General features: G+C 45.2%; 1 protein-coding gene across 2 annotated transcripts in view; it reads left to right on the forward strand.

The window, feature by feature from the left end:
- Positions 1-15226, forward strand: part of CUNH22orf23 (chromosome unknown C22orf23 homolog) — a 27472-nt gene extending 12246 nt beyond the window's left edge. Inside the window, exons 5-7 of one of the 2 annotated variants that reach the window (XM_073644292.1) lie at positions 5189-5320; positions 11651-11751; positions 11870-15226. In XM_073644292.1, coding sequence (XP_073500393.1) covers positions 5189-5320; positions 11651-11751; positions 11870-11962 — 326 coding nt within the window. In that variant the 3' untranslated portion in view covers positions 11963-15226. The remainder of the gene's footprint in view (positions 1-5188; positions 5321-11650; positions 11752-11869) is intronic. The other variant, XM_073644293.1, reaches the window with a different exon arrangement.
- Positions 15227-25597: the final 10371 nt, after the last annotated feature.

The raw sequence follows: 25597 nt of genomic DNA on the forward strand, positions 1-25597 counted from the left end.
CACACTGAAGGCATCAAAATTATGAATTAACACGTGGAATTATATACTTAACAAAAAAGTGTGAAACAGCTGAAAATATGTCTTATATTCTAGGTTCTTCAAAGTAGCCACCTTTTGCTTTGATGACTGCTTTGCACACTCTTGGCATTCTCTTGATGAGCTTCAAGAGGTAGTCACCGGAAATGGTTTTCACTTCACAGGTGTGCCCTATCAGGTTTAATAAGTTGGATTTCTTGCCTTATAAATGGGGTTGGGACCATCAGTTGTGTTGTGCAGAAGTCTGGTGGATACATAGCTGATAGTCCTACTAAATAGAGTGTTAGCTGCTTTTTTCTTACCATAATTCACATTCTAAGTAAAGAAAAACGAATGGCCATCATAACTTTAAGAAATGAAGGTCAGTCAGTGCGAAAAATTGGGCAAACTTTGAAAGTGTCCGCAAGTACAGTTGCAAAAACCATCAAGCGCTACAAAGAAACTGGCTCACATGAGGACCGCGCCAGGAAAGGAAGACCAAGAGTCACCTCTGCTTCTGAGGATAAGTTTATCCGAGTCACCAGCCTCAGAAATTACAGGTTAACAGCAGCTCAGATTAGAGACCAGGTCAATGCCACACAGAGTTCTAGCAGCAGACACATCTCTACAACAACTGTCAGGAGGAGACTTTGTACAGCAGGCCTTCATGGTAAAATAGCTGCTAGGAAACCACTGCTAAGGACAGGCAACAAGCAGAAGAGACTTGTTTGGGCTAAAGAACACAAGGAATGGACATTAGACCAGTGGAAATCTGTGCTTTGGTCTGATGAGTCCAAATTTGAGATCTTTGGTTCCAACCACCGTGTCTTTGTGCGACACAGAAAAGGTGAACGGATGGACTCTACATGCCTGGTTCCCACCGTGAAGCATGGAGGAGGAGGTGTGATGGTGTGGGGGTGCTTTGCTGGTGACACTGTTGGGGATTTATTCAAAATTGAAGGCATACTGAACCAGCATGGCTACCACAGCATGTTGCAGCGGCATGCTATTCCATCCGGTTTGCATTTAGTTGGATCATCATTTATTTTTCAACAGGACAATGACCAGGCTGTGTAAGGGATATTTGACCAAGAAGGAGAGTGATGGGGTGCTATGCCAGATGACTTGGCCTCCACAGTCACCTGACCTGAACCCAATCGAGATGGTTTGGAGTGAGCTGGACCGCAGAGTGAAGGCAAAAGGGCCAACAAGTGCTAAGCATCTCTGGGAACTCCTTCAAGATTGTTGGAAGACCATTTCTGGTGACTACCTCTTGAAGCTCATCAAGAGAATGCCAAGAGTGTGCAAAGCAGTCATCAAAGCAAAAGGTGGCTACTTTGAAGAACCTAGAATATAAGACACATTTTCAGTTGTTTCACACTTTTTTGTTAAGTGTATAATTCCACATGTGTTAATTCATAGTTTTGATGCCTTCAGTGTGAATGTACAATTTTCATAGTCATGAAAATACAGAAAAATCTTTAAATGAGAAGGTGTGTCCAAACTTTTGGTCTGTACTGTATATATATATATATATATATATATATATATATATATATATATATATATATATATATATATATATTTTATTAAAGGGGTTGTCCACTACTTTATATGATCCCCCAATGTATTCTTCCAGGGCCCATAAGTGTTTCTTTAAATACCTTGTGGTGTCTTTTCTGCCTGTGAGCGGCGCTATCACTGGACGCTCACAGGCATCATGTGACCCCCGGCTGCAGTCAACTCTGACATCCGCTGATGTCACGTCAAGTTCCGGCTGCAGCAGGGGGTACTCACTTCTACCTCCCCGCGGTGGATGCTGGGCTGTGGGCGGGGTTACCCCGCGCGTCACACCCAGCATCCACCGCACTCTCTCCCTCTCCTTATTCACTGGGAAAGCGCGCGGTGGATGCTGGGTGTGACGCACGGAGTAACCCCGCCCACAACCCAGCATCCACCCCAGGGAGCGCGTCACTGATGTCACGCCTCACTTGACGTGACATCAGTGACTGGTCACATGATGCCTCTGAGCAGCCAGCGATAGCGTCGCTCAGAGGCAGAAAAGGTACCGCAAGGTATTTACAAAAACACTTCTGGGCCCCGGGGGAATACATTGGGGGGTTCATATAAAGTAGTGGACAACTTCTTTAATTTTCAAAGTTTTGAAAATATGCAAATTTCTGTGTTGCATGCCTTTACATTTCTCCTTGTAACTGGGGCCAGAAACAAGATAGAGAAACAAAATAAACACCATTACACACAGACCTGTACAGTCTGTCACCGGATATGTCACAAAAATATCTTTGTTAATATTATACCCATGGGGACTCAAACACAACATTTTGAAAAGCATTTCCAAAAAAAGTATGTGATTATAAAATTTTCAAAAAATTCACCTGTGCCTCCTATGCTCCTAGTCCCATCTGTACCAAAAATTCAGGTTTGGATCTCAAAGGGATCATACTTCAAAAAATAAATATATTGAACAGTGTCAATTTGAAAATCTCAAATTCAGATGTGCTCATCCCGTGGTCTGAAAGTGTAGGGTTTATGTTTTTCAAATGAAATAAAAAAAAAAAAAAAGTTTCATGATTTGTGCTGATCTTAAACCAGGCAGATCATTAGATAAATCTATAGTGGATACAGTGAAAGGCTTTTACAATAGTGATGACGTGAGCCGAATTATACCTGACAAGAAAGACGGTGTGTCTAGGAAAGTGAACGGTAAGAAAACTCATGTCCATAAGAGACTGCTTCTTACCAGTTTGAAAGAGACCTATGATTTTTTTTTTTTAATTCAACTTCTGCCAAAATGTGCTGATCTGCGACATAAGAATTGTGTCATGGCGGGTGGTCGTGGTGCGACCTAAGACTAGTGTCCTGGGTGGTGGTAATGGTGCACACTCCGTGTGCATATGTACAGCCCACCGGGACACTAAGCTTATGATTGAACGAGGTAAGCTGAAAGATATTCATATTGGTGATTACAAAGTATGTGTCTCACATAATTGGTCCAGAAAAGAGTTCAGACTGTTACCTAAATGTTTGCAAAAAATGTCCTCCAGGAATGGCTCTCCAAGAAAAAATACTAAATCCTCTCGAAGAGGCGATGGTAGATAGTATAACTTGTAAACAGTGGATATCTGGTAACAGATGGACTTTTGACACTGTTTCTAAAAGTGCAGAAGACTTTTTAGAAGGTTTTTGTGACCAGCTGATAGTCCTTAAAGGGCTAGTCAGAAACCCAAAAGTAAATTTCAATTAATACATCTTTAAAAACTAATAGCTTTTGTAATTTAAGTCATGGTAAAATTCCTTACCATTCACTCTGTCCTGCAACTTAGGGTTCTGTTTATATTACCCTCTTCCTATGACTATTCGTTTGAGAATCCCAGTGCATGATGGGACATTCAAACGAATCATCATCTGCTGGCTGAAACTGCTGTCACTCCCCTTCCCACCCTAAACAAAGCATCATCAAAGGGGAGGGGGCTGGGACATCACAACACCTCCCTTGCTTTGTTTGCTGCCCTGAAACAAGGCGTCATCAGTGATGCTCATTTCAGGGGCTGGTCCCTGCCCTGTCCCTGCGGTGTCTCCCTTGTGCAATGTCTCCCCCAGCGCCCTGTGCGATGAGTGCAGTGTCCAGTCTGTTGTCTGCTTAGCTGAATAGTAATAAGCCGGCTCTGCTTAGAGTCAGAAATAAAATACGAAAGTGTAGTTCTGATATCTGAGTACTTACTTCATGATTCAATAGCTGTTCATTTGTTCCTAAAAAAATTGATTTCAGTGATAAAAAATGACATCCTACCAAGTTTGATCAAGGTCTACTAGTTCTCGGATGCTTCTTCTGCACAATATAAAAATAGGAAAAACTTTATAAATGTCTGCCATCACAAGAAAGATTTTGGAGTGGAAGCTGAATGGCACTTAACGTTTAGGGGGCAGCGTGAAACTCCTTGCAGCTCGATCTAGCCTCTATAGGCCGTATTCACACCAAATCTGAACACCCAAGCTTTTCATCTGGAGTGAGAAAAATATTCCTAACATCCAGTTCATGTAGTGTACAAACCAGGACTAGGAAGGAGAGGAGAGTTTGTTAAAACATCTGTTTCCGGAAGCAGAACCCATTAAAGGGACTCCGCAATACCACACTGTCATTCCATGTAGGGAAACAGAAATAAAAACAGCAACGACAGTGAAGTCCATGAAGTGATTGAAGATGGCACAAGATTGGCAATGGATGACATAAAATTATGCTAATGAAGAAGTAGAAGTGACTTTTATTGCACCTTCTGGTCCATCACAGTCCATTGTGTATCCAAGAAACCAGACATTATAAAAACAAAAATCAGATATTAGCCCCATAACAGCCATACCTTCTCTGACACAAGGAAACGGCCATTGTTAGTAAGAGATTGTGGACAAGGTTATTTTTCACTTAGTAGAAGGGACAAATTGATGATAAAAGCTCACTGTAAAGACTTACTATTAATTGTTAAAAACTAGTTCAAATTGTTTTAGTTTATAGCCTAATGATTTAACTACTGTACTATTCTTTTTAAAACTTGAAAAAGGACATGTCTAGTGACATAATGAAAAAAATAATTGTTACATGCAGATTTAAAAAGGTGTTACAAATATTGATTCTTTTAATTTAGCATTAAACATATATGATTAGGATAAGACTGTATTTAGAAAATCACGCTTCGAAATATGATCCTACGGAGATCCCAACTTGAATCCCTGAACAAATGTAACCAAAAACATCAATAACATATGCATTTTTTCAAAAATTTACAACATATAGTTTTTCTGAAATCGCCCATCAAAATTTAGAATTTGACTCCTCGAAAAGAAAATATCAACTAACATAATCTTGTGACATATCAAATATAAAGCCCATCTCTTTATCTTAATTCTAGTCCAAGACATGATAACAAATGTAAAGTCCTACAAGCCTAAAATTCAGGGTTTTTTTTTCAAAACTTTAGAAATTTATAAAACATTAACTAATGAAGGTAAAAATTCAAAACTTTTTTTTAAATTCACTAAAGTAGCACTTAAAAAAACACCAAAGAAAATAAATATCCTAAGATATCAGGTAAAAAAATATTTAGATTTGGATCACTTGAAATGGAATGACCCTTTCATTTTATTTTAAACTCTTCAGGAGACATTGAAAAAGAGAAAAGTCGACTTCAAAACCTTATGGCTACAGGGAAAGAGTTGCCAGATGTACCTCACATACCACCCCAGCAGACAGAGGAAGATGACAAGGAGGAGAGGGACAGATTTGATGAATGTAAGTTCTTGCCAAAGATTGTTAACCACTTTGCGCCAGAGCCTGTTTTTGCCTTCGTGACCGGGCCAATTTTTTCAATTCTGACCACTGTCAGTTTATGAAGTAATTACTCTGGAACGCTTCAACGTATTCCCCTGATTCTGAGATTGTTTTTTCATGACATATTGTACTTCATGATAGTGGTAAAATTTCTTCGATATCACTTGTGTTTATTTGTAAAAAAATCGGAAATTTGGCGAAAATTTTGCAATTTTCAAACTTTGAATTTTCATGCCCTTAAATCAGAGAGATGTCACACAAAATAGTTAATAAATAACATTTCCCACATGTCTACTTTACATCAGCACAATTTTGGAACCAAAATTTTTTTTTGTTAGGGAGCTATAAGGGTTAAAAGTTGACCAGCAATTTCTCATTTTTCCAACAAAATTTACAAAAACATTTTTTTAGGGACCACATCATATTTGAAGTCACTTTGAGGGGTCTTTATGACAGAAAATACCCAAAAGTGACACCATTCTAAAAACTGCACCCCTCAAGGTGCTCAAAACCACATTCAAGAACTTTATTAACCCTTCAGGTGCTTCACAGGAATTTTTGGAATGTGGAAGAAAAAAATTAACATTTAACTTTTTTCACAAAAATGTTACTTTAGACCCAATTTTTTTTATTTTCACAGGGGTAACAGGAAAAAATGGACCCCAAATTTTTTTGTGCAATTTCTCTTGAGCGTGCTGATACCCCATATGTGAGGGAAAACCACTGTTTGGGCGCACTGCAGGGTTCGGAAGGGAAGGAGCGCCATTAGACTTTTTGAACGTAAAATTTGTCTGAATAATTAGCAGACGCCATGTTGCGTTTGGAGAGCTCCTGATGTGCCTAAACAGTGGAAACCCCCCACAAGTGACACCATTTTGGAAACTAGACCCCTTAGGGAACTTATCTAGATGTGTGGTGAGCACCTTGAACTCCAAGGTGCTTCACAGAAGTTTATAATATTGAGCTGTAAAAATAAAATTTTCACATTTTTCCCACAAAACCGTTTTTCATCCCTTAATTTTGCATTATCATAAGGGTAATAGGATAAATTGCACCATGAAATTTGTTGTTCAATTTCTCCTGAACACGCTGATACCCCATATGTGGAGGCAAATTACTGTTTGGGCGCATGGCAGGGTTTGAAAGGGAAGGAGCGCCATTTGACTTTTTGAATGTCAAATTTGTTTGAATAATTAGCAGACTCCATGTCGCATTTGGGGAGCCCCTAATGTGCCTAAACAGTGGAAACCCCCCACAAGTGCCACCATTTTGGAAACTAGACCCCTTAGGGAACTTATCTAGATGTGTGGTGAGCACCTTGCACCCCCAGCTGCTTCACAGAAGTTTTTAATATTGAGCCGTAAAAATAAAATTTTCACATTTTTCCCATAAAAAATGTTTTTCATTCCCTAATTTTGCATTATCATAAGGGTAACAGGATAAATTGCACCATGAAATTTGTTGTACAATTTCTCCTGAGTACGCCGATACCCCATATGTGGGGGAAAACCACTGCTTTGGTGTACAGCAGGGTTCGGAAGAGAAAGGAGCGCTATGTTGGCTGGGATAGGCAGCAGACGCCATGTCACATTTGAAGAGTCGCTGACATGCCAAAACAGCAGAAACCCCCACAAGTGACCCCATTTTGTAAACTACACCTCTCAAGGAATTCATCTAGGGAAGTAGTGAGTATTTTTTAATTTTTAAATTTATACCATTGGGCAGTGAAAAAAGCATAATTATATTTTTACCACAAAAAAATGTTTTACCCTCAGATTTTACATTTTCACACAGGGCAATGGGTAAAAATGGTGCCGAAATGTGTCACACAATTTCTTCTAAAAGTGGCAATACCCTATATGTGGCTGTATCGTACCACTCAGCCGTACGGCGAGATCTGGGGGGGACGGAGCGCTATTTGACAATTGGAGAACAAATTATTGTAGAATAGGCATTTGGATTTGGGAGCACAAAATTTTCTGAATTTCTTTTGGGGGGCAAGGGCCATTTCACTTTTCCAGAGCCTTTCTGCTACCAGTAACTTGGAAGTCCCTTATATTTTTAACAGATGACGGACCTGAGTGGGGACTAGCTTTTTTTGAGGACTGAGTTGAAGCTTTTATTGGGAACATTTTACGTAACATTTATCCGGCGCTCTAGGCTGAGCACTTACATCGGGGTTTCCATCTAAATTTCCAAGTGATGTAATTCAGATGAAACCCCTGCGGGATCCATTCACTGTAATGAGGCAGCAGAGTTACTCTGGACTCCGTCTGGCCTCTGTTTAGTGGTGTCCTTTTTTTCAGAAGTGCACAAAACTGTGGCCAACCGCACTTTTATGCACGCCTAAAACAAATGACACCGTGGGATCCCAGGCTAGACGGCGTCCACAGTGGCCTATATCTGCCTCATTACAGGGAATCTTCCATCATGGGTTCCGGCTGAATCACGTATTTCAGAGATTTACACGGAAACTCTGGTGTAAGTGCTCAGCGCAGAGCACAGGATAAATGTGAGCAGAGCCTTACTGGGATCTTTGGGAGACATAATAAACAAATCAGTAGCAGGTGAAGAATTGGTTTTATTTATTTTTTACGCCGTTCCTAGTGTGATATAACTGATTAGATTACTTTATTCTTCGGGTTGGTGCGATTACAGAGATACCAGATTTATATCGGGTTTTTATGACTGACAGCTGTCACACACTAAAATACGCTTTTTTTGCAAAATCTAGTTTTTGCATCACCATATTTTGAGAGCTATAATTTTTCCATATTTCGGCCGACAGAGTCATGTGACGGCTTGTTTTTTGCGGGACGAGTTGACATTTTTATTGGTACCATTTTTGGGAACGTGATGTTTTTTGATCGCTTTCTATTCCGTCTTTTGGGAGGTAAAATTAACAAAAACAAACAATTCAGGAATTGTTTTTTGAGGTTTTTTTTTATGCCGTTCTGCGTGTGGTAAAAGTGATCAGGCAGCGTTATTCTTGGGGTCAGTACGTTTACAGCGATACTACACTTACTGTATTTTTTTTATGTTTTGGCGCTTTTACACAATAAAACAATTTTATAGAAAAAAATATTTTTTTTGCATTGCTTTATTCTGAGCGCTATAACTTTTTTATTTTTCGGCTGATGGAGCTGTATGTGGCAGCTTTTTTTTGCGGAACAAGATGACGTTTTCAGCGGTACCATTTTTATTTCTATTTTGTTTTTTGATCGCATTTTTTTCCACTTTTTGTTTGGCGATATGATGAAAAAGCATTTTTTTTGCTCCGTTTTTTATTTATTTTTATTACGGTGTGCACAGAAGGAGTTAATTAGTGTGACAGTTTTATAGCTCGGGTTGTTTCGGACACGGCGATACCAAATATGTGTACTTTTTTTGGTTTTGTAAAAATATACGGATTTATTGGTTTAATATTTTATTTATTTATTTTTATTTATTTTGTGATTTTTTTTTTTAATAGTTTAAAAACTTTTTTTTAACTTTTTTTTACATTTTTACTTAGTCCCTGTATGGGACATTAATTTTTATTTTTCTGATCACTGATCTCATGTAAGGTAATAGACATATATTACATTACATGAGATCTTCCCTGACTGTTTCAGTCAGTCTCCTGTCTGGCTCAGCTTGCAGGCTGAGCCAGACAGGACACCATATATGGCAGAGCTGGAGGCGGTCATGTGACCTCCAGCTGCCATAGCAACCCCAGGTCCTGGAAGGAAACGGAGGTCTTCGGAGAGGTAAGACGACCCCCTCTCCTCCTGCTGTCTCCTATATGCCGCGATCACTATAGATCGCAGCATATAGAAGACAGCAAGGGGTTAACATCACTGGGACCTGATCTAATCAGGTCCCGATGATGTTCCCTGTCAGAGCTAACGCTCTGCACCGGAATCGCAGCGCTTGCAGGACCCTGGGGGTCCTGAGCGCTGCGAGACCACCCACCGTTTTTAAACATCGGCGCTGCACAGAGCCCGGCAAGCGCCGACGTTTATCTACAGTGGGCGGTCGGGAACTGGTTAAAGGGGTCTTACAGTTGTCTGATATACAGTCATGTCCAAAGGTTTTAAGACTGACACAAATTTTAAGTTTGCTGCTTCAGTTTTTGTAGTGGCAATTTGCATTACCTCTAGATTGTTATGAAGAGTGATCAGATGAAATGTAAAAAGAATGCAATGTTATTCCTTGCCATGAAAATTAAGGTAATCACAAAACACTCATTTCCACTGAATTTCATCCCTGCCACAAAATATCTTGCTTAGATAATTTCAGTGATCTTCAGTGATTATCTCAGGAGAAAGTGTTAATGAGGACAAGGCAGCTGATATCACTATGTCATTCTGATTTAAGTAGTAGAGCAGAATGGTTGTTTTTTTTAAAAAAAGGGGACTTGAAATCATTGTCTTCTTCTGTTATCCATGGTTACCTGCAAGGAAATATGTGCAGACATAGTTGCTTTACATCAAAAGGGCTTTACAGGCAAGGACATGGCTGCTTATATAATTGCCCCTAAACCAACCATTTATCGGATCATGAAGAACTTCAGAGAGAGATTCACTGTGACAAAAGTTTCAGGGCACCCACAAAAGTCCAGAAAATGCCACTATCATCTTCTAAAAAGGATTTGGGATATGTTCAACATTGGTGCAGAGCTTGCTCCGGAATCGCAGCAGGCAAATTAGTGCATATCTATGCATACTAAGGTGAAGGCTATTTGGTGGCTGGCCTACTGTCAAGAATGGTAGCAAAAAGCCACTTCTTCGCAGCAGAGCAGGAGTCATTAGCATATCATCGGATGCCATACGCTAGTGGGACTCCGGCCTAATGGTGCTGTAAAAATAATCATGTATATGCTGAAATGTGGTCTGTATGAATAGGATAGAAATGTATCAGTGCAGAAGTTTGGAAGTCTATAGATATATGTGGCTTTATTTGGACTTACACCAGTTTTTATCGACACATGGCAGATGGTCTTCACAAGTGTAACTATTGGCTAAACATTATATCTCTCAATGTATCTGCACCAGAAAATACTTTGATAACTCTGCCCCAGTATATATTTGGCATATGAGAGCACTACTTATTCTGTTGTGTCCATTGTATTTTACCACATAGGCCCACTTGGTGTATGTGCACATAGAGCTTTTTAAGGAGTCTTTTCAAGTGGGACAGCTCAAAAAAAAACACACCTGAAAAATCACATGAAAGAGTCTTTCTATTAATTTCTGTTGAAAAACAACATTGCTGTTCATATGTTCAATCTTTTGTTCTTTTTTAATTCGCTTCAGGTTCTCAAAAACGGCAGTCATTTAAAAGAAGTGACCTGTCAATTCCTGCGATGAGTGTTTGTTGGGTTTTTGATGCTTCAGATTTACCGCAGCATTTCTGCACCAATTAACAAAATTAGGTTACATGCTTTTTTAATTGTGTTTTTATCAGGTTTTTATCGATTTGTGGTACATCTTGCTTTAAAGAAGCACTCCCATAAAAAATGTACACCCTACAACAATTAAAATATTTATGTAATGTAGTGTAAGAATGTTAGTATGCTAACGAATCCCCATTTTCCCCGGTATCCAGTGCCACTCCTGTCCTTTTCTCACTCGCGTGACTTTAATTCCACAGTACCCGGTTACACTAGGGTTTGTACGAGCCGGAGGTCACTTGTACAGTGTAATTCTATGGAGCGTCAGAACGCGACCCCATAAGCTTTCATTGTGAAAGCAACTACTGGGTCACAAAAACTCAAGTGTAATCGAGTGCATTGAAATCAAAGTCACATAAGTGAGAAAAGGACAGGAACAGCCCTGGATACCGGAGAAAATGGGGATCACGGAGTATGTTAACACACTTAGGGCGGTTTCACATGTCCGTATATTTCCGGTACCGGAGATATCCGTGTGCCACATCAGTATCACACGTACCGGCGCCTGGGAATCAGTGCTACAGTTAGCGCTGTTCCCAAGCGCCGGGTGCTGAACGCTGCCCTCATCATTTGGTGAGCCGCTCCCGCAAGCTATAAATCTCATCCACTTCCTGGAACTGTAAGGTGCTGCGTTTTTGTTCATGAAAATGCCCCAAGCATTTTCCACTATGAAGCTGCCCAATACTTTACCATAGAAATCAATGAGAAGGCTACAGAAATTACATTAAGGCGCCTGGTGTTTTACAATAAAAAAGAAAAGCCTTTAGCGCTGTAAAAATGTTTACTTGTTTTTGACCACCTAAGAATAACTCCATCGTGGCCTCAAATACATGTCTGAGTTCTTCATTGTTTCTCAGTGGTTGCAGAAATCCAAGAGAGATGGGATTTCCTAAAAGAGATGGAAGTTCTGGGTCGAGGAAAGCAATACTACAACATCATCAATACGGAGATCTCACAGGTAACCCACGGCTTACAGCAGGAAGCACACTTGTGCAGTTTGTGTATTGCTCTTAGTGCTGCTTGTGTTATTTTTGTATCTTGCCTAGGTTTAAGCTCGTCTTTTATTGTATTTGCAGAAATTGAGGGAAATGGAAATAATTGATAAGCAGAGAAGCAAAGAATTACAGGACGCACTTCAGAAGTCAGAAAATAAGAAGTTCCTCTCCTGATGCCTGCCACTGAAAACCTTCATAGACTTGGGCTATGGATCTCATTATTTATTTAAAAGTTCCCTGTTACCACCCATCAAGCTGTGAAATAAGGGTCAGTTCACACTTTGCGGATTTGCTGCAGATAATTTTCGCTTCCAAATTTAGGCAAAATTGATTGGCTGTGGATTGAAAAATCTGTAAAACAGGTCAATTTCTGACCTGAAAAATAAAAGCAAAGTGCAGATGAGATAACAAAAATATAGTTCACTTTGCTGATCCTGTATTCCGCTGTGGATTTTCTATTTGTAAATACTGATAAAAAATCTGCAAATTTACATGTGAACTTGCCCTAAAGCTGAACTTCACTCTACACTGTGTGCAGAATTATTAGGCAAGTTGTATTTTAGAGGATTATTTTTATTATTGATCAACAACTATGTTCTCAATCAACCCAAAAGACTCATAAATATCCAAGCTTAATATTTTTGGAAGTTGGAGTGGTTTTTTTTTTAGATTTGGCTATCTTAGGGGGATATCTGTTTGTGCAGGTAACTATTACTGTGCCGAATTATTAGGCAACTTAATAAAAAACAAATATAATCCCATCTCACTTGTTTATTTTCACCAGGTAAACCAATATCAGTGCACAAAATTTAGAAATAAACATTTCTGACATGCAAAAACAAAAAACAAAAAAAATAGTGATCAATATAGCCACCTTTCTTTATGATGACACTCAACAGCCTTCCATCCATAGATTCTGTCAGTTGCTTGATCTGTTTTCCATCAACATTGCGTGCAGCAGCCACCACAGCCTCCCAGACACTGTTCCCAGAGGTGTACTGTTTTCCCTCCCTCTAGATCTCACATTTTATGATCGACCACAGGTTCTCTATGGGGTTCAGATCAGGTGAACAAGGGGGCCATGCCATTATTTTTTCTTCTTTTAGACCTTTACTGGCCAGCCACGCTGTGGAGTAGTTGGATGCATGTGATGGAGCATTGTCCTGCATGAAACTCAGGTTTTTCTTGAACGATACCGACTTCTTCCTGTACCACTGCTTGAAGAAGTTGTCTTCCAGAAACTGGCAGTAGGTCTGGGAGTTGAGCTTCACTCCATCCTCAACCCGAAAAGGTCCCACAAGTTCATCTTTGATGATACCAGCCCATACCAGTACCCCACCTCCACCTTGCTGGCATCTGAGTCGGAGTGGAGCTCTCTGCCCTTTACTGATCCAGCCTCTGGCCCATACATCTGGCCCATCAAGAGTCACTCTCATTTCATCAGTCCATAAAACCTTTGAAAAATCAGTCTTAAGATATTTCTTGGCCCATTCTTGACGTTTTATCTTATGTTTCTTGTTCAAAGGTGGTCGTTTTTCAGCCTTCCTTACCTTGGCCATGCTCCTGAGTATTGCACACCTTGTGCTTTTTGATACTCCAGTAACGTTGCAGCTCTGAGATATGGCAAAACTGGTGGCGAATGGCATCTTGGCAGCTTCACGCTTGATTTTCCTCAATTCATGGGTAGTTATTTTGCGCCTTTTTTGGCCAACACGCTTCTTGCGACCCTGTTGGCTATTTGCCATGAAACGCTTGATTGTTTGGTGATCACGCTTCAAAAGTTTGGAAATTTCAAGACTGCTGCATCCCTCTGCAAGACATCTCACAATTTTGGACTTTTCAGAGCCCGTCAAATCTCTCTTCTGACCCATTTTGCCAAAGGAAAAGAAGTTGCCTAATAATTAAGCACATCTTATATAGGGTGTTAATGTCATTAGTCAACACCCCTCCTCATTACAGAGATGCACATCACCAGATTTACTTAATTGGTAGTTGGTTCTCAAGCCTATGCAGCTTGGAGTAGGACAACATGTATAAAAAGTATCATGTGATCAAAATACTCATTTGCCTAATAATTCGGCACACAGTGTAAATCTACTATAGCTTCCAATAAGTGTATATGGTGGAAAATGACGCACGACAGAGAACACTGTGATGCCGCCTGCATTATTACAGTCAATGGTCCTGCTGACGCATACACCCAAATCCTTTTTTGCGGGGGGGTTTGGATGTAAGTCCCGGCGGAGCCACTGAACCTAAATGATGTACACACAGCCTTATCCTTCCATCCTTTTAGGCCGAAGGAATGTGAGGTTAAGCTATGTGCACACAAGGTCTTTTTCAGGCTGATTCTGCTTGGAACCCACCTGAAAAACTGCAGCAAAACCTGGACATAATGCAGAGCAACATTGCTGTGCACATATTCTGTCTTATGCCACTTCTGTTAACCGCTTCAGGGTTTGGAAACAGTGAAGCAGTTAAAAGACTTAACATGTACATTCTTCATTGCAGCTTCATTTGTAAGTCGCCCATTCTTTATAGTTGAAAGTATAGAGAAAATAAAGACGCAAAAAACGCCGGTAGGCGTTTTCCTGAAGCAGCTCTGCCATCGGAAGAAGTTGTGTGTACATACCCGAAGATGTGTTAGGGTCCTCTGTAGAGTCTCTGCTTGCCCCCTTTACTTGCCTGTGATATGTAGAGAATACTGATCACTAGTAACTTTCTTTCTTGACCCTACAAAATTACTGCCACCAAGGAATAAGAATAATCAGTTACGTAACACTATTATTTTACAGATCTAGGAAAGAAAATTACCAGTGACCACTGTGTTTCCTCCATGTCACAAATCCACCAGACATTAGTCTCAGCTTCCTGGACTCTTGTGAGTGGGAGGTATTGAGAGTTACTGCAGTCACCCATAAGCTTACTCCTCTGTAGGGTATAGGCCGGGAAATATATAAGGTCAATAACAGTAATAGATCAGTCTGGATTCTTTTGGAACTTGTTATATGAGGATTATTAGGTTTGCTGATTATTACCATCAGTTGTAGTAAGTTTTGTCCTAAGTAGTGTTGAGCGATACCTTCCGATATCGGGAAATACCGGATCGGATTGGATCGGACCGATACCCAAAAAATATCGGATATCGCCGATTCCGATACCGGAAACCAATGCAAGTCAATGGGACACAAATATCGGAATGAAAATAAACCCTTTCTTTCCTTGTAGGTTAATTCTACATGAAGGAAAACAACTAAGAATAATGTAGAATGTATTACATGAAAAGCCGGCAATTCAGCAGCAGCATATACCGGTACCCGACAATTTAGAACAGAAAGAATAAAGCATCACACATAGATTAGATAGATAGAAACATGTCAGTCACATATATAAGAAGTACAGTGACAGTGTTGCTTACTGTACTTGTCATTTAGTGTTAAAGGATTTATTAAAAAAATAATAGTGTTTTCATGCACCGTCTCTTTAAAAAAGCCGGCCGGCAATTCAGCATTGGTACCGACAATTTATAACAGAAAGAATAGAGCTTCACACATAGATTAGATAGATAGAAACATGTCAGTCACATATATAAGAAGTACAGTGATAGTGTTGATTACTGTACTTGTCATTTAGTGTTAAAATAAAGGATTTATTAAAAAAAAAATTAGCATGGGGTTCCCCGTAATTTTAGTCTGTAGCGGAGGTTAAGCAGACGGCTGGGGCAGATGTTTGAAGCCTGGGAAGGGGGTAATACCCACGGAGCTTCCCAGGCTACTAATATCAGCCCCCAGCTGAATACCTAGCCTTTACTAGCTATTAAAATGGGGGACCCCCCCAAAAAATGACGTGGGGTCCCCCCTATTTTAATAGCTAGCAAAGGCTAGGCTAACAGCTGGGGGTTGATATTAATAGCCCAGGAAGGGTGCCATGAATATTGGCCCCCTCCCAGGCTAGAAACACCAGCCGTCAGCCACCCCAGAAATGGCGCATCCATATGATGCGCCCATTCTGGCACTTAGCCTCGCTCTTCCCACTGCCCTGTAGCGGTGGCAGTGGGGTAATAGGGCTGGGGTTGATGTCAGCTTATAATGCCAGCTGACATCAAGCCCAAGTTAGTAATGGAGAGGCGTCTATAAGACACCCCCATTACTAACCCCATAGTCAAAGTTAAAAGAAAACACAAACACCCAGAATAAAGTCCTTTAATTGAAATAAACACACAATTCTTTATTGTTCTAAATTAAACCATACTTACCATCACGCCCATTCCAGCTGAAGCCAATGTCTTCTGCAATAAAAGTAAAATAATAAAGCAACATCATCCTTACCTTTCCATGGTTCCCACGACAGCTTCAGCTCTGCTACATTGACATGACCGGCTGGATCTCAGCCGAAAGCTGCCATCCAGCTTGCCATGCCGCAGACACTGAGAAGCGCAGGCATGCTTGCGCTCCTCAGTGTCTGGCTGTGACGGCATCCAGATGAGCCGAGGTCATGTCCAATGAACTCGGCTCAGCTCATGCACGTCACTGACAGCGTGGGAAAATTCTCCTGCGCTCAGCTCTTCAGCAGGAGAATTCTCCCATGCTGGGATGGCATTGAGATGACAGGCTGGATGGCAGCTGAGCGCTGCCATCCAGCATGCCATCCTTCATAGACACTGCAGAGCGCAGGCATGCTTGCACTCTGCAGTGTCTCTGAAGGATGACAAGCTGGATGGCAGCGCTCAGCTGTGATCCAGCCTGTCATCTCAATGCCATCCCAGCGCGGGATAATTCCCCTGCTCAAGCGCTGAGCGCAGGAGAATTTTCCCACGCTGTCAGTGACGTGCATGAGGTGAGCTGAGTTCATTGGACATGACCTCGGCTCATCTTTATGCCGTCACAGCGAGACACTGAGGAGCGCAAGCATGCCTGCGCTTCTCAGTGTCTGTGGCATGGCAAGCTGGATGGCAGCTTTCGGCTGCGATCCAGCCTGTCATGTGAATGTAGCAGAGCTGGAGCCGTCGTGAGAACCATGGAAAGGTAAGGATGAGGTTGCTTTATTATTTTACTTTTATTGCAGGAGATCGTTGGCTTCAGCTGGAATGGGCGTGATGGTAAGTATGGTTTAATTTAGTACATTAAAGAATTGTGTGTTTATTTCAATTAAAGGACTTTATTCTGGGTGTTTGTGGTTTTTTTTTAACTATGACTATGGGGTTAGTAATGGGGGTGTCTTATAGACGCCTCTCCATTACTAACCTGGGCTTGATGTCAGCTGGCATTATAAGCTGACATCAACCCCAGCCCTATTACCCCACTGCCACCGCTACAGGGCAGTGGGAAGAGCGAGGCTAAGTGCCAGTATTGGCACATCCTATGGATGCGCCATTTCTGGGGCGGCTGACGGCTGGTGTTTCTAGCCTGGGAGGGGGCCAATATTCATGGCACCCTTCCTGGGCTATTAATATCAGCCCCCAGCTGTCTGCCTAGCCTTTGCTAGCTATTAAAATAGGGGGGACCCCACATCATTTTTTGGGGGGGTCCCCCATTTTAATAGCTAGTAAAGGCTAGGTATTCAGCTGGGGGCTGATATTAGTAGCCTGGGAAGCTCCGTGGGTATTACCCCCTTCCCAGGCATCAAACATCTGCCCCAGCCGTCTGCTTAACCTCCGCTAGAGACTAAAATTACGGGGAACCCCACGCCAATTTTTTTTTTTTATAAATCCTTTATTTTAACACTAAATGACAAGTACAGTAATCAACACTATCAGTGTACTTCTTATATATGTGACTGACATGTTTCTATCTATCTAATCTATGTGTGATGCTCTATTCTTTCTGTTGTAAATTGTCGGGTACAGATGCTGAATTGCCGGCCGGCTTTTTTAAAGAGACGGTGGATGAAAACACTATTATTTTTTTTAATAAATCCTTTAACACTAAATGACAAGTACAGTAAGCTGAGCGCTGCCACCCAGCTTGTCATCCTTCAGAGACACTGCAGAGCGCAGGCATTATGGGAACTTCCGATTCCGGTATTCGATATTGTAAAAGTATCGGAACTCAGTATTGGAACTCCGATACCACGAATATCGGTCGATACCCGATATTTCAGTATCGGAATGCTCAACACTAGTCCTGAGGTATCAGCAGTAAATTGCACCTAAGTACATATCATACTCACATTCAAATTAATGTGGTTTGTCTTACATTACGTTACTTACAGGACATATGAGAAGGAATAAAGACAATAAAATACCATGGCTCTGTGATGGAAAATCACATGTATGACAGTCTAGTGGCGTCCAACAACACTTTGCATGTACAGTATATCGGCACATTGTGACCGACTAGGAGTGCAGTATATATCTAGATATGAGACAATGGGTTATGGACCTGATGCATATGGCCATTTAGTAGTAATTAGGTTATATGGCAATGTGTCATCCAACACTGAAATCGTAGTGTTGTGTTGCAACATCGCGTCTAAGCAATTCCTATGGCGCCACATTGCGACCTCCTGCAACACAGAATCACAAATATTTTCAATTGCGCTGGATTTTTTGTCGCTGGTCGCAAGTCACCGTAGATCTCAGTGCAAGTTACATGCAACTGATGTGCGATTTGGCCATAATTTTCTTTACAGAAAATTAGTCACGCAACAGCAAGTCACAGACAAGTTGCACAGATGGTTTTGGTCTCGTGATTTTGCTGAGAATTTCTGTGGTACAACACATCGCGGTGTAGCCCTATGTAGTGCCGGCGTCCCTGCCCTCTGCTAGGCAGGGACGCTGCTCCCCTCACCGCTCTGCCCCGTGCCCGGCGTCCCTCTCCCGCTCTGCTGTCAGCGCGCGCTCCTTCCCGGCGTCCTCCTCCCTCTCTGCTCTCAGCGCGCGCTCCTTCCCGGCCCCTGTGCTTAGGGCGCGCGCGCTCCCCTCCTCTTAAAGGGGCCGCGCGCGCCGTCCTAAGGAGTCCCCGGCCAATGGCCGGAGGACTTCATCATATATAAGGCACCTCCTCCAAAATGGAGGTGCCCGAGCAATGTTGTTTGCACCTGTGTCTCACCTGTGCTTCAGCCCTCAGGTCCCGTTGCCAGTTACCTGCCAGTTACCTGTCAGATTCCTGCCTGATTACTTGCTACCTGTCTGCTAGTCTGAGGTCCGACGGTCTGCCTTACTACTCCTGTCAGTCTGTCTAAGGACCAGCCTGCCCGCTCACCTGGGAGCGCACCCCAGCTACCTGCCTGCTTGCCTGAGGTCCGACGGTCTGCCTTACTACTCCGGTCAGTCTGTCTATGGACCAGCTTGCCCGCTCACCTGGGAGCGCTTCTCCGTTACCTGCCTGCTTGCCAGCCCGGAGGCTCCGCTGTCACGTGCTGTGACCACCAGCTACTCCACACTCTTGCCCGCTCACCTGGGAGCGCTTCTCCGCTACCTGCCTGCTTGCCTGCCCGGAGGCTCCGCTGTCACGTGCTGTGACCACCAGCTACTCCAGACTCTTGCCCGCTCACCTGGGAGCGCTTCTCCGCTACCTGCCTGCTTGCCTGCCCGGAGGCTCCGCTGTCACGTGCTGTGACCACCAGCTATTCCTGAGACTCTTGCCCGCTCACCTGGGAGCGCTTCTCCGTTACCTGCCTGCTTGCCTACCTGGAGGCTCCGCCGTCACGTGCTGTGACCACCTGCTATTCCAGAGACTCTCGCTTGCTCACCTGGGAGCACACATTCTTCATCTGCCTTGCTAGCCTACCTGGAGGTTCAGCCATCACAGGTCGTACCTACCCCTTTATCCAGAGACTGCCCTGATCACTTGCCGTGTCCTCCTGCCCGTACACCCAGAGACTGTCCTGGTCACCTCCTGTGACTACCTGCCTGGTCGCCACCCGCTCCCTTACAAGGACCGCCCCCTTGTATTGTAGCCCAGAGGTTCCGCCTCCCAGACCCGTTACAGTTTGCTCGGGCCATGGAACCCGGTGGCACCCAAGCTCCCTCGCTCTCGGACCTCTGTCTTGAACTGTCCCGTCAGAGGTCCCAACAGGAGTCCATCCTGGGTCACCTGCGGAATGTCAATACTCGCCTGAACACTCTGTCTGATCCACCAACAACCTCCGCCAGTGCCATATCTTGCAATCCGGCACCTCCGCTGCTCACTAATACCATGGTATCCTACCCCGGACCCCGGCTTTCTGCACCTCCTCGCTTCGGAGGCGACTCCGTCCAGGCTCGGGGCTTCTTAAATCAGTGCACCCTGCACTTTGAACTTTTGTCCCACCAGTTTAACTCCGACCGGGCCAAAATTGCCTTCATCATGTCCCATCTCACCGGGGAGGCCCTGGCCTGGCTAAATCCTCTATGGGAGAGAGGAGACCCCCTGGTGTCCAACTTGCCTGCTTTTCTCACGGCTTTCCGGAAAGTCTTCGACGAACCCGGACGGAAGACCTCATCTGCATCATCGTTGCTACGCCTCCGTCAGGAGAGTCTCACCGTGGGCCAATATGCCATACGGTTCCGTACCCTTGCCTCGGAGCTGGCCTGGGATAACGACGCTCTGGTTTCCGTCTTCTGGGAGGGTCTGTCCGGCCGTATTAAAGATGAACTTGCCGGTCGGGACATTCCTACCACTCTCGATGACTTAATAACTCTTGCCACCCGGATTGACCTACGGTTCCAGGAGCGTGCCAGAGAGGTCACCCGTGAGAGGAGGTTACCACGTCTAGCTCCTACTTTTCAGAAACCCGTCACTCCTTCTGTCTCTAACCAGGTACACCCTCCTGAGCCTATGCAGGTCGACCAGACCAAGATGGTCAAGACCCGTCAGGACTTACGCCGTGCCGAGGGGACCTGCTTCTACTGTGGCAGTAAGGAGCACCGGATCCGTGCCTGCCCGGAGAGGTCGGGAAACGCCTGTGTCTAGGTTCGCTCAGAGAGGTCCACCTAGACAAGAATAAATCCTCTCCATCCCTGCTGTTGTCAGTTTCAATCGTCTACGGGGAGAACCGTTATTTCGAACTAGCCCAACTGGACTCTGGAGCAGCCGGGAATCTTATTTCACAGTCCCTGGTAGAGAAATACCGCATCCCCACCAAACCTCTGGCTGTACTCTTGTCTGTTGCTGCCGTGGATGGGGGGCTCTTACCACGCCCCATCCAACTCATCACCGAATCCATTACTCTGCAGGTGGGAATGCTGCATTCTGAAAGTATCTCCTTTCATGTTCTGCCTGGACTCTCTCACGCCCTCTTGCTAGGTCTGCCTTGGCTCCAGAAACATGCACCCGTGCTTGACTGGCAAACCGGAGAAGTCCTTCGCTGGGGACAAGACTGTCATAAGACCTGCCTGGTTCCCGTCCATCCCATCCGTCCCTCTCCTACCCCAGCTAATCTACCTGGACTTCCAATTCCTTATTGGTCTTATGCTGATGTCTTTAATAAAAAGGAGGCAGAGACATTACCCCCTCATAGACCATACGACTGTCCCATCGACCTGTTACCCGGTACTACTCCTCCCCGTGGGCGTATTTATCCTTTATCCGCTGCTGAGACCCGGTCGATGTCCGAATATATTGAGGAGAATCTGGCCAGGGGATTCATCCGGAAATCTACCTCCCCGGCGGGAGCAGGCTTCTTTTTCGTCAAAAAGAAGGACGGCTCTCTCCGTCCCTGTATAGACTATAGAGGCCTAAACCAGATCACGGTGAAGAATAAGTACCCCCTTCCGCTCATTCCAGAATTATTTGATCGTCTGAGGGGGGCTAGAATCTTCACCAAACTAGACCTCCGTGGGGCGTACAACCTGGTTCGTATCCGTCAAGGGGATGAATGGAAGACGGCATTCAACACCCGGGACGGCCACTATGAATACCTGGTAATGCCCTTTGGTCTCTGTAACGCTCCTGCCGTCTTTCAAGAGTTGGTCAATGACATCTTCCGGGACCTTCTCTACTCCTGCGTAGTGGTGTACCTGGACGACATCTTGGTCTTCTCTCCGGATCTCCAGACTCACCGGAGGGACGTTCGTCAGGTCCTGCTCAGGCTCAGGCAGAATCACCTCTTCGCTAAATACGAGAAGTGCCTCTTTGAGCAGACCTCGCTTCCGTTTTTGGGCTACATTATTTCTCAGACCGGCCTACGAATGGATCCAGAGAAACTGTCTGCCATCGAGAAATGGCCCCGACCGGAGGGGTTGAAGGCCATTCAGCGGTTCCTGGGCTTCGCCAACTACTACCGCCTCTTCATACCACACTTCTCTTCCCGGACTGCCCCAATTTCCGCGCTCACCCGTAAGGGTACTAATCCCAAAGAGTGGCCGCCCGAAGCAGAAGAAGCCTTTCTTTCCTTAAAACAGGCCTTCTCTTCCGCCCCGGTGCTGCATCGCCCGGACGGCAACAAGCAGTTCTTCCTGGAAGTGGACGCCTCCTCCTCTGGAGCTGGAGCGGTACTTACTCAAAAATCTTCTTCCGGGAGGATGGTAACTTGCGGCTTCTTCTCTAAACTCTTCTCCTCCTCTGAGCGCAATTATTCCATAGGAGATCGAGAGTTATTGGCCATCAAACTGGCATTGGAGGAGTGGCGTTACCTGCTTGAGGGGGCTCTTCACCCGGTAATAATTTACACTGACCACAAGAACTTGGCTTACCTCCAGCATGCCCAGAGACTTAACCCGCGCCAAGCCCGGTGGTCCTTGTTTTTTGCTCGTTTTGATTTTGTCCTTCATTTTCGCCCGGCTGACAAAAACGTCAAGGCGGACGCCTTGTCTCGATCCTTTCTGGTATCTGATCTCGAGGAAGATCCGAAACACATCATCGATCCCGCCAGAGTAATGCAGGTGGCTCCCGTGAGTCTATATCGTCTCCCTCCCGGAAAGACGTTCGTATCAGTACCTGATCGGGAGAAGATCCTTCACTGGGGTCACTCGTCTAAACTGGCTGGCCACGCTGGTCAGAAGAAGACCCTCCAGCTTATTTCCCGGCACTACTGGTGGCCTACCCTGCACAAGGATGTAATAGACTTTGTTTCTGCCTGTGTGTCCTGCGCCCGCAACAAGGTTCCGAGACATCTGCCAGCCGGTCGCCTCCTTCCGCTCCCAGTACCTGCTGCCCCCTGGCAGCATATTGCAATGGACTTCATAACTGACCTCCCACTCTCTGCCGGTTGTACGGTCATTTGGGTGGTCGCTGACCGCTTCTCCAAGATGGCTCATTTCGTTCCCCTGCCAGGCCTCCCGTCTGCACCCGAGCTAGCTAGAGACTTTATTCGTCACATCTTCCGTCTTCATGGCCTGCCCCTCCACATCGTGTCGGATCGTGGGGTACAGTTCACCTCACGCTTCTGGAGAGCCACTTGTAAACTACTAGACGTCACCCTGGACTTCTCTTCCGCTTACCACCCACAGTCCAATGGTCAAGTGGAGCGGATCAATCAGAACCTGACCAGTTACCTCCGGCACTTCGTTAATGCCCACCATTCTGACTGGGTGGATCTCCTACCATGGGCCGAGTTCTCTTACAATAATCACGAGAGCGAATCCTCCTCCAAATCCCCGTTTTTTGTAGTCTTTGGTCAGCATCCTCGGATTCCTTTTCCTGTCTCCACCTCGGTGGACAACCCGGCTGCGGAATCTCTCGTTAGCAAATTTTCCTCCATTTGGGAGAGTACCCGATCCGCACTCCTTCAGTCGTCCGAGCGGATGAAAAGACACGCTGACAAAAAACGCCTGGATCCTCCTCAATTTCGTCCAGGAGATAAGGTCTGGCTCTCATCTAAATATGTTCGACTCAAGATACCCTCTTACAAGTTAGGGCCTCGGTTCATCGGACCTCTGGAGGTCACCAGTCAGATCAACCCGGTGGCCTATAAATTGAAACTCCCGGCCAACTTACGGATCCCTAACTCTTTCCATGTATCTCTCCTCAAACCTGTGGTACTTAACTCTTTTTCCAAGTCTACAGGTACGCCTCCTGCTCCGGTTTCTGCTGAGGACGAGTTTGAGGTAGAGAACATTCTTGCCACCAAAAGGGTAAGAGGAAAGACCTTTTTTCTGGTAGATTGGAAGGGGTTTGGTCCTGAGGAGAGAACGTGGGAGCCCCGGGAGAACATCCATGCCCCTCTCATCCTAGCTAAATTTCTGTCTGGCCTAAAAAAGGGGGGGCCTAAAGGGGGGGGTACTGTAGTGCCGGCGTCCCTGCCCTCTGCTAGGCAGGGACGCTGCTCCCCTCACCGCTCTGCCCCGTGCCCGGCGTCCCTCTCCCGCTCTGCTGTCAGCGCGCGCTCCTTCCCGGCGTCCTCCTCCCGTTCTGCTCTCAGCGCGCGCTCCTTCCCGGCCCCTGTGCTTAGGGCGCGCGCGCGCGCTCCCCTCCTCTTAAAGGGGCCGCGCGCGCCGTCCTAAGGAGTCCCCGGCCAATGGCCGGAGGACTTCATATATAAGGCACCTCCTCCAAAATGGAGGTGCCCGAGCAATGTTGTTTGCACCTGTGTCTCACCTGTGCTTCAGCCCTCAGGTCCCGTTGCCAGTTACCTGCCAGTTACCTGTCAGATTCCTGCCTGATTACTTGCTACCTGTCTGCTAGTCTGAGGTCCGACGGTCTGCCTTACTACTCCTGTCAGTCTGTCTAAGGACCAGCCTGCCCGCTCACCTGGGAGCGCACCCCAGCTACCTGCCTGCTTGCCTGAGGTCCGACGGTCTGCCTTACTACTCCGGTCAGTCTGTCTATGGACCAGCTTGCCCGCTCACCTGGGAGCGCTTCTCCGTTACCTGCCTGCTTGCCAGCCCGGAGGCTCCGCTGTCACGTGCTGTGACCACCAGCTACTCCACACTCTTGCCCGCTCACCTGGGAGCGCTTCTCCGCTACCTGCCTGCTTGCCTGCCCGGAGGCTCCGCTGTCACGTGCTGTGACCACCAGCTACTCCAGACTCTTGCCCGCTCACCTGGGAGCGCTTCTCCGCTACCTGCCTGCTTGCCTGCCCGGAGGCTCCGCTGTCACGTGCTGTGACCACCAGCTATTCCTGAGACTCTTGCCCGCTCACCTGGGAGCGCTTCTCCGTTACCTGCCTGCTTGCCTACCTGAAGGCTCCGCCGTCACGTGCTGTGACCACCTGCTATTCCAGAGACTCTCGCTTGCTCACCTGGGAGCACACATTCTTCATCTGCCTTGCTAGCCTACCTGGAGGTTCAGCCATCACAGGTCGTACCTACCCCTTTATCCAGAGACTGCCCTGATCACTTGCCGTGTCCTCCTGCCCGTACACCCAGAGACTGTCCTGGTCACCTCCTGTGACTACCTGCCTGGTCGCCACCCGCTCCCTTACAAGGACCGCCCCCTTGTATTGTAGCCCAGAGGTTCCGCCTCCCAGACCCGTTACACCCTACATTTAGGCTGTGTGCACACGTGGTAGATTTGGTGTAAATTTGGTAGCAAAACCTGCTGCCAGCAAAGTGAATGAGGAACCTAAAGGGTTATGCACACGTTGAGTATTTTTGACTTGCAGATTTGGTGCTGAAAATAATCTGCAGCGTGTCAATTCTCCTTGCGTTTTTCACTCATTGAATACACTGAAAAAAAGCGGCAAAAACACAACATTTTCGAGGCTTCATTTTCCTGCCAAGAGATGCAGAACTGGTGCAGAAATTTCTGCACACAAAAAATCTTAGTTACTTACCAGTAATTTGATTTTACAGAGCCCATGACAGCACCATCTGAGAGGGGGTATCCGCCCACCAAGGACAGGAAACTTACTGAATAAAAAGGCGGTACCTCTCCTCTTCATCAGTTTTGTTTCAGAGCATGAGAGGGCCTCCGGACAGTATGTTAGTACACAACTACCACCAATAAA

The sequence above is a fragment of the Phyllobates terribilis genome, unplaced genomic scaffold (genome assembly GCF_046119375.1).
Source record: "Phyllobates terribilis strain yellow unplaced genomic scaffold, ASM4611937v1 Scaffold_8__6_contigs__length_399053987, whole genome shotgun sequence".
Taxonomy (NCBI): domain Eukaryota; kingdom Metazoa; phylum Chordata; class Amphibia; order Anura; family Dendrobatidae; genus Phyllobates; species Phyllobates terribilis.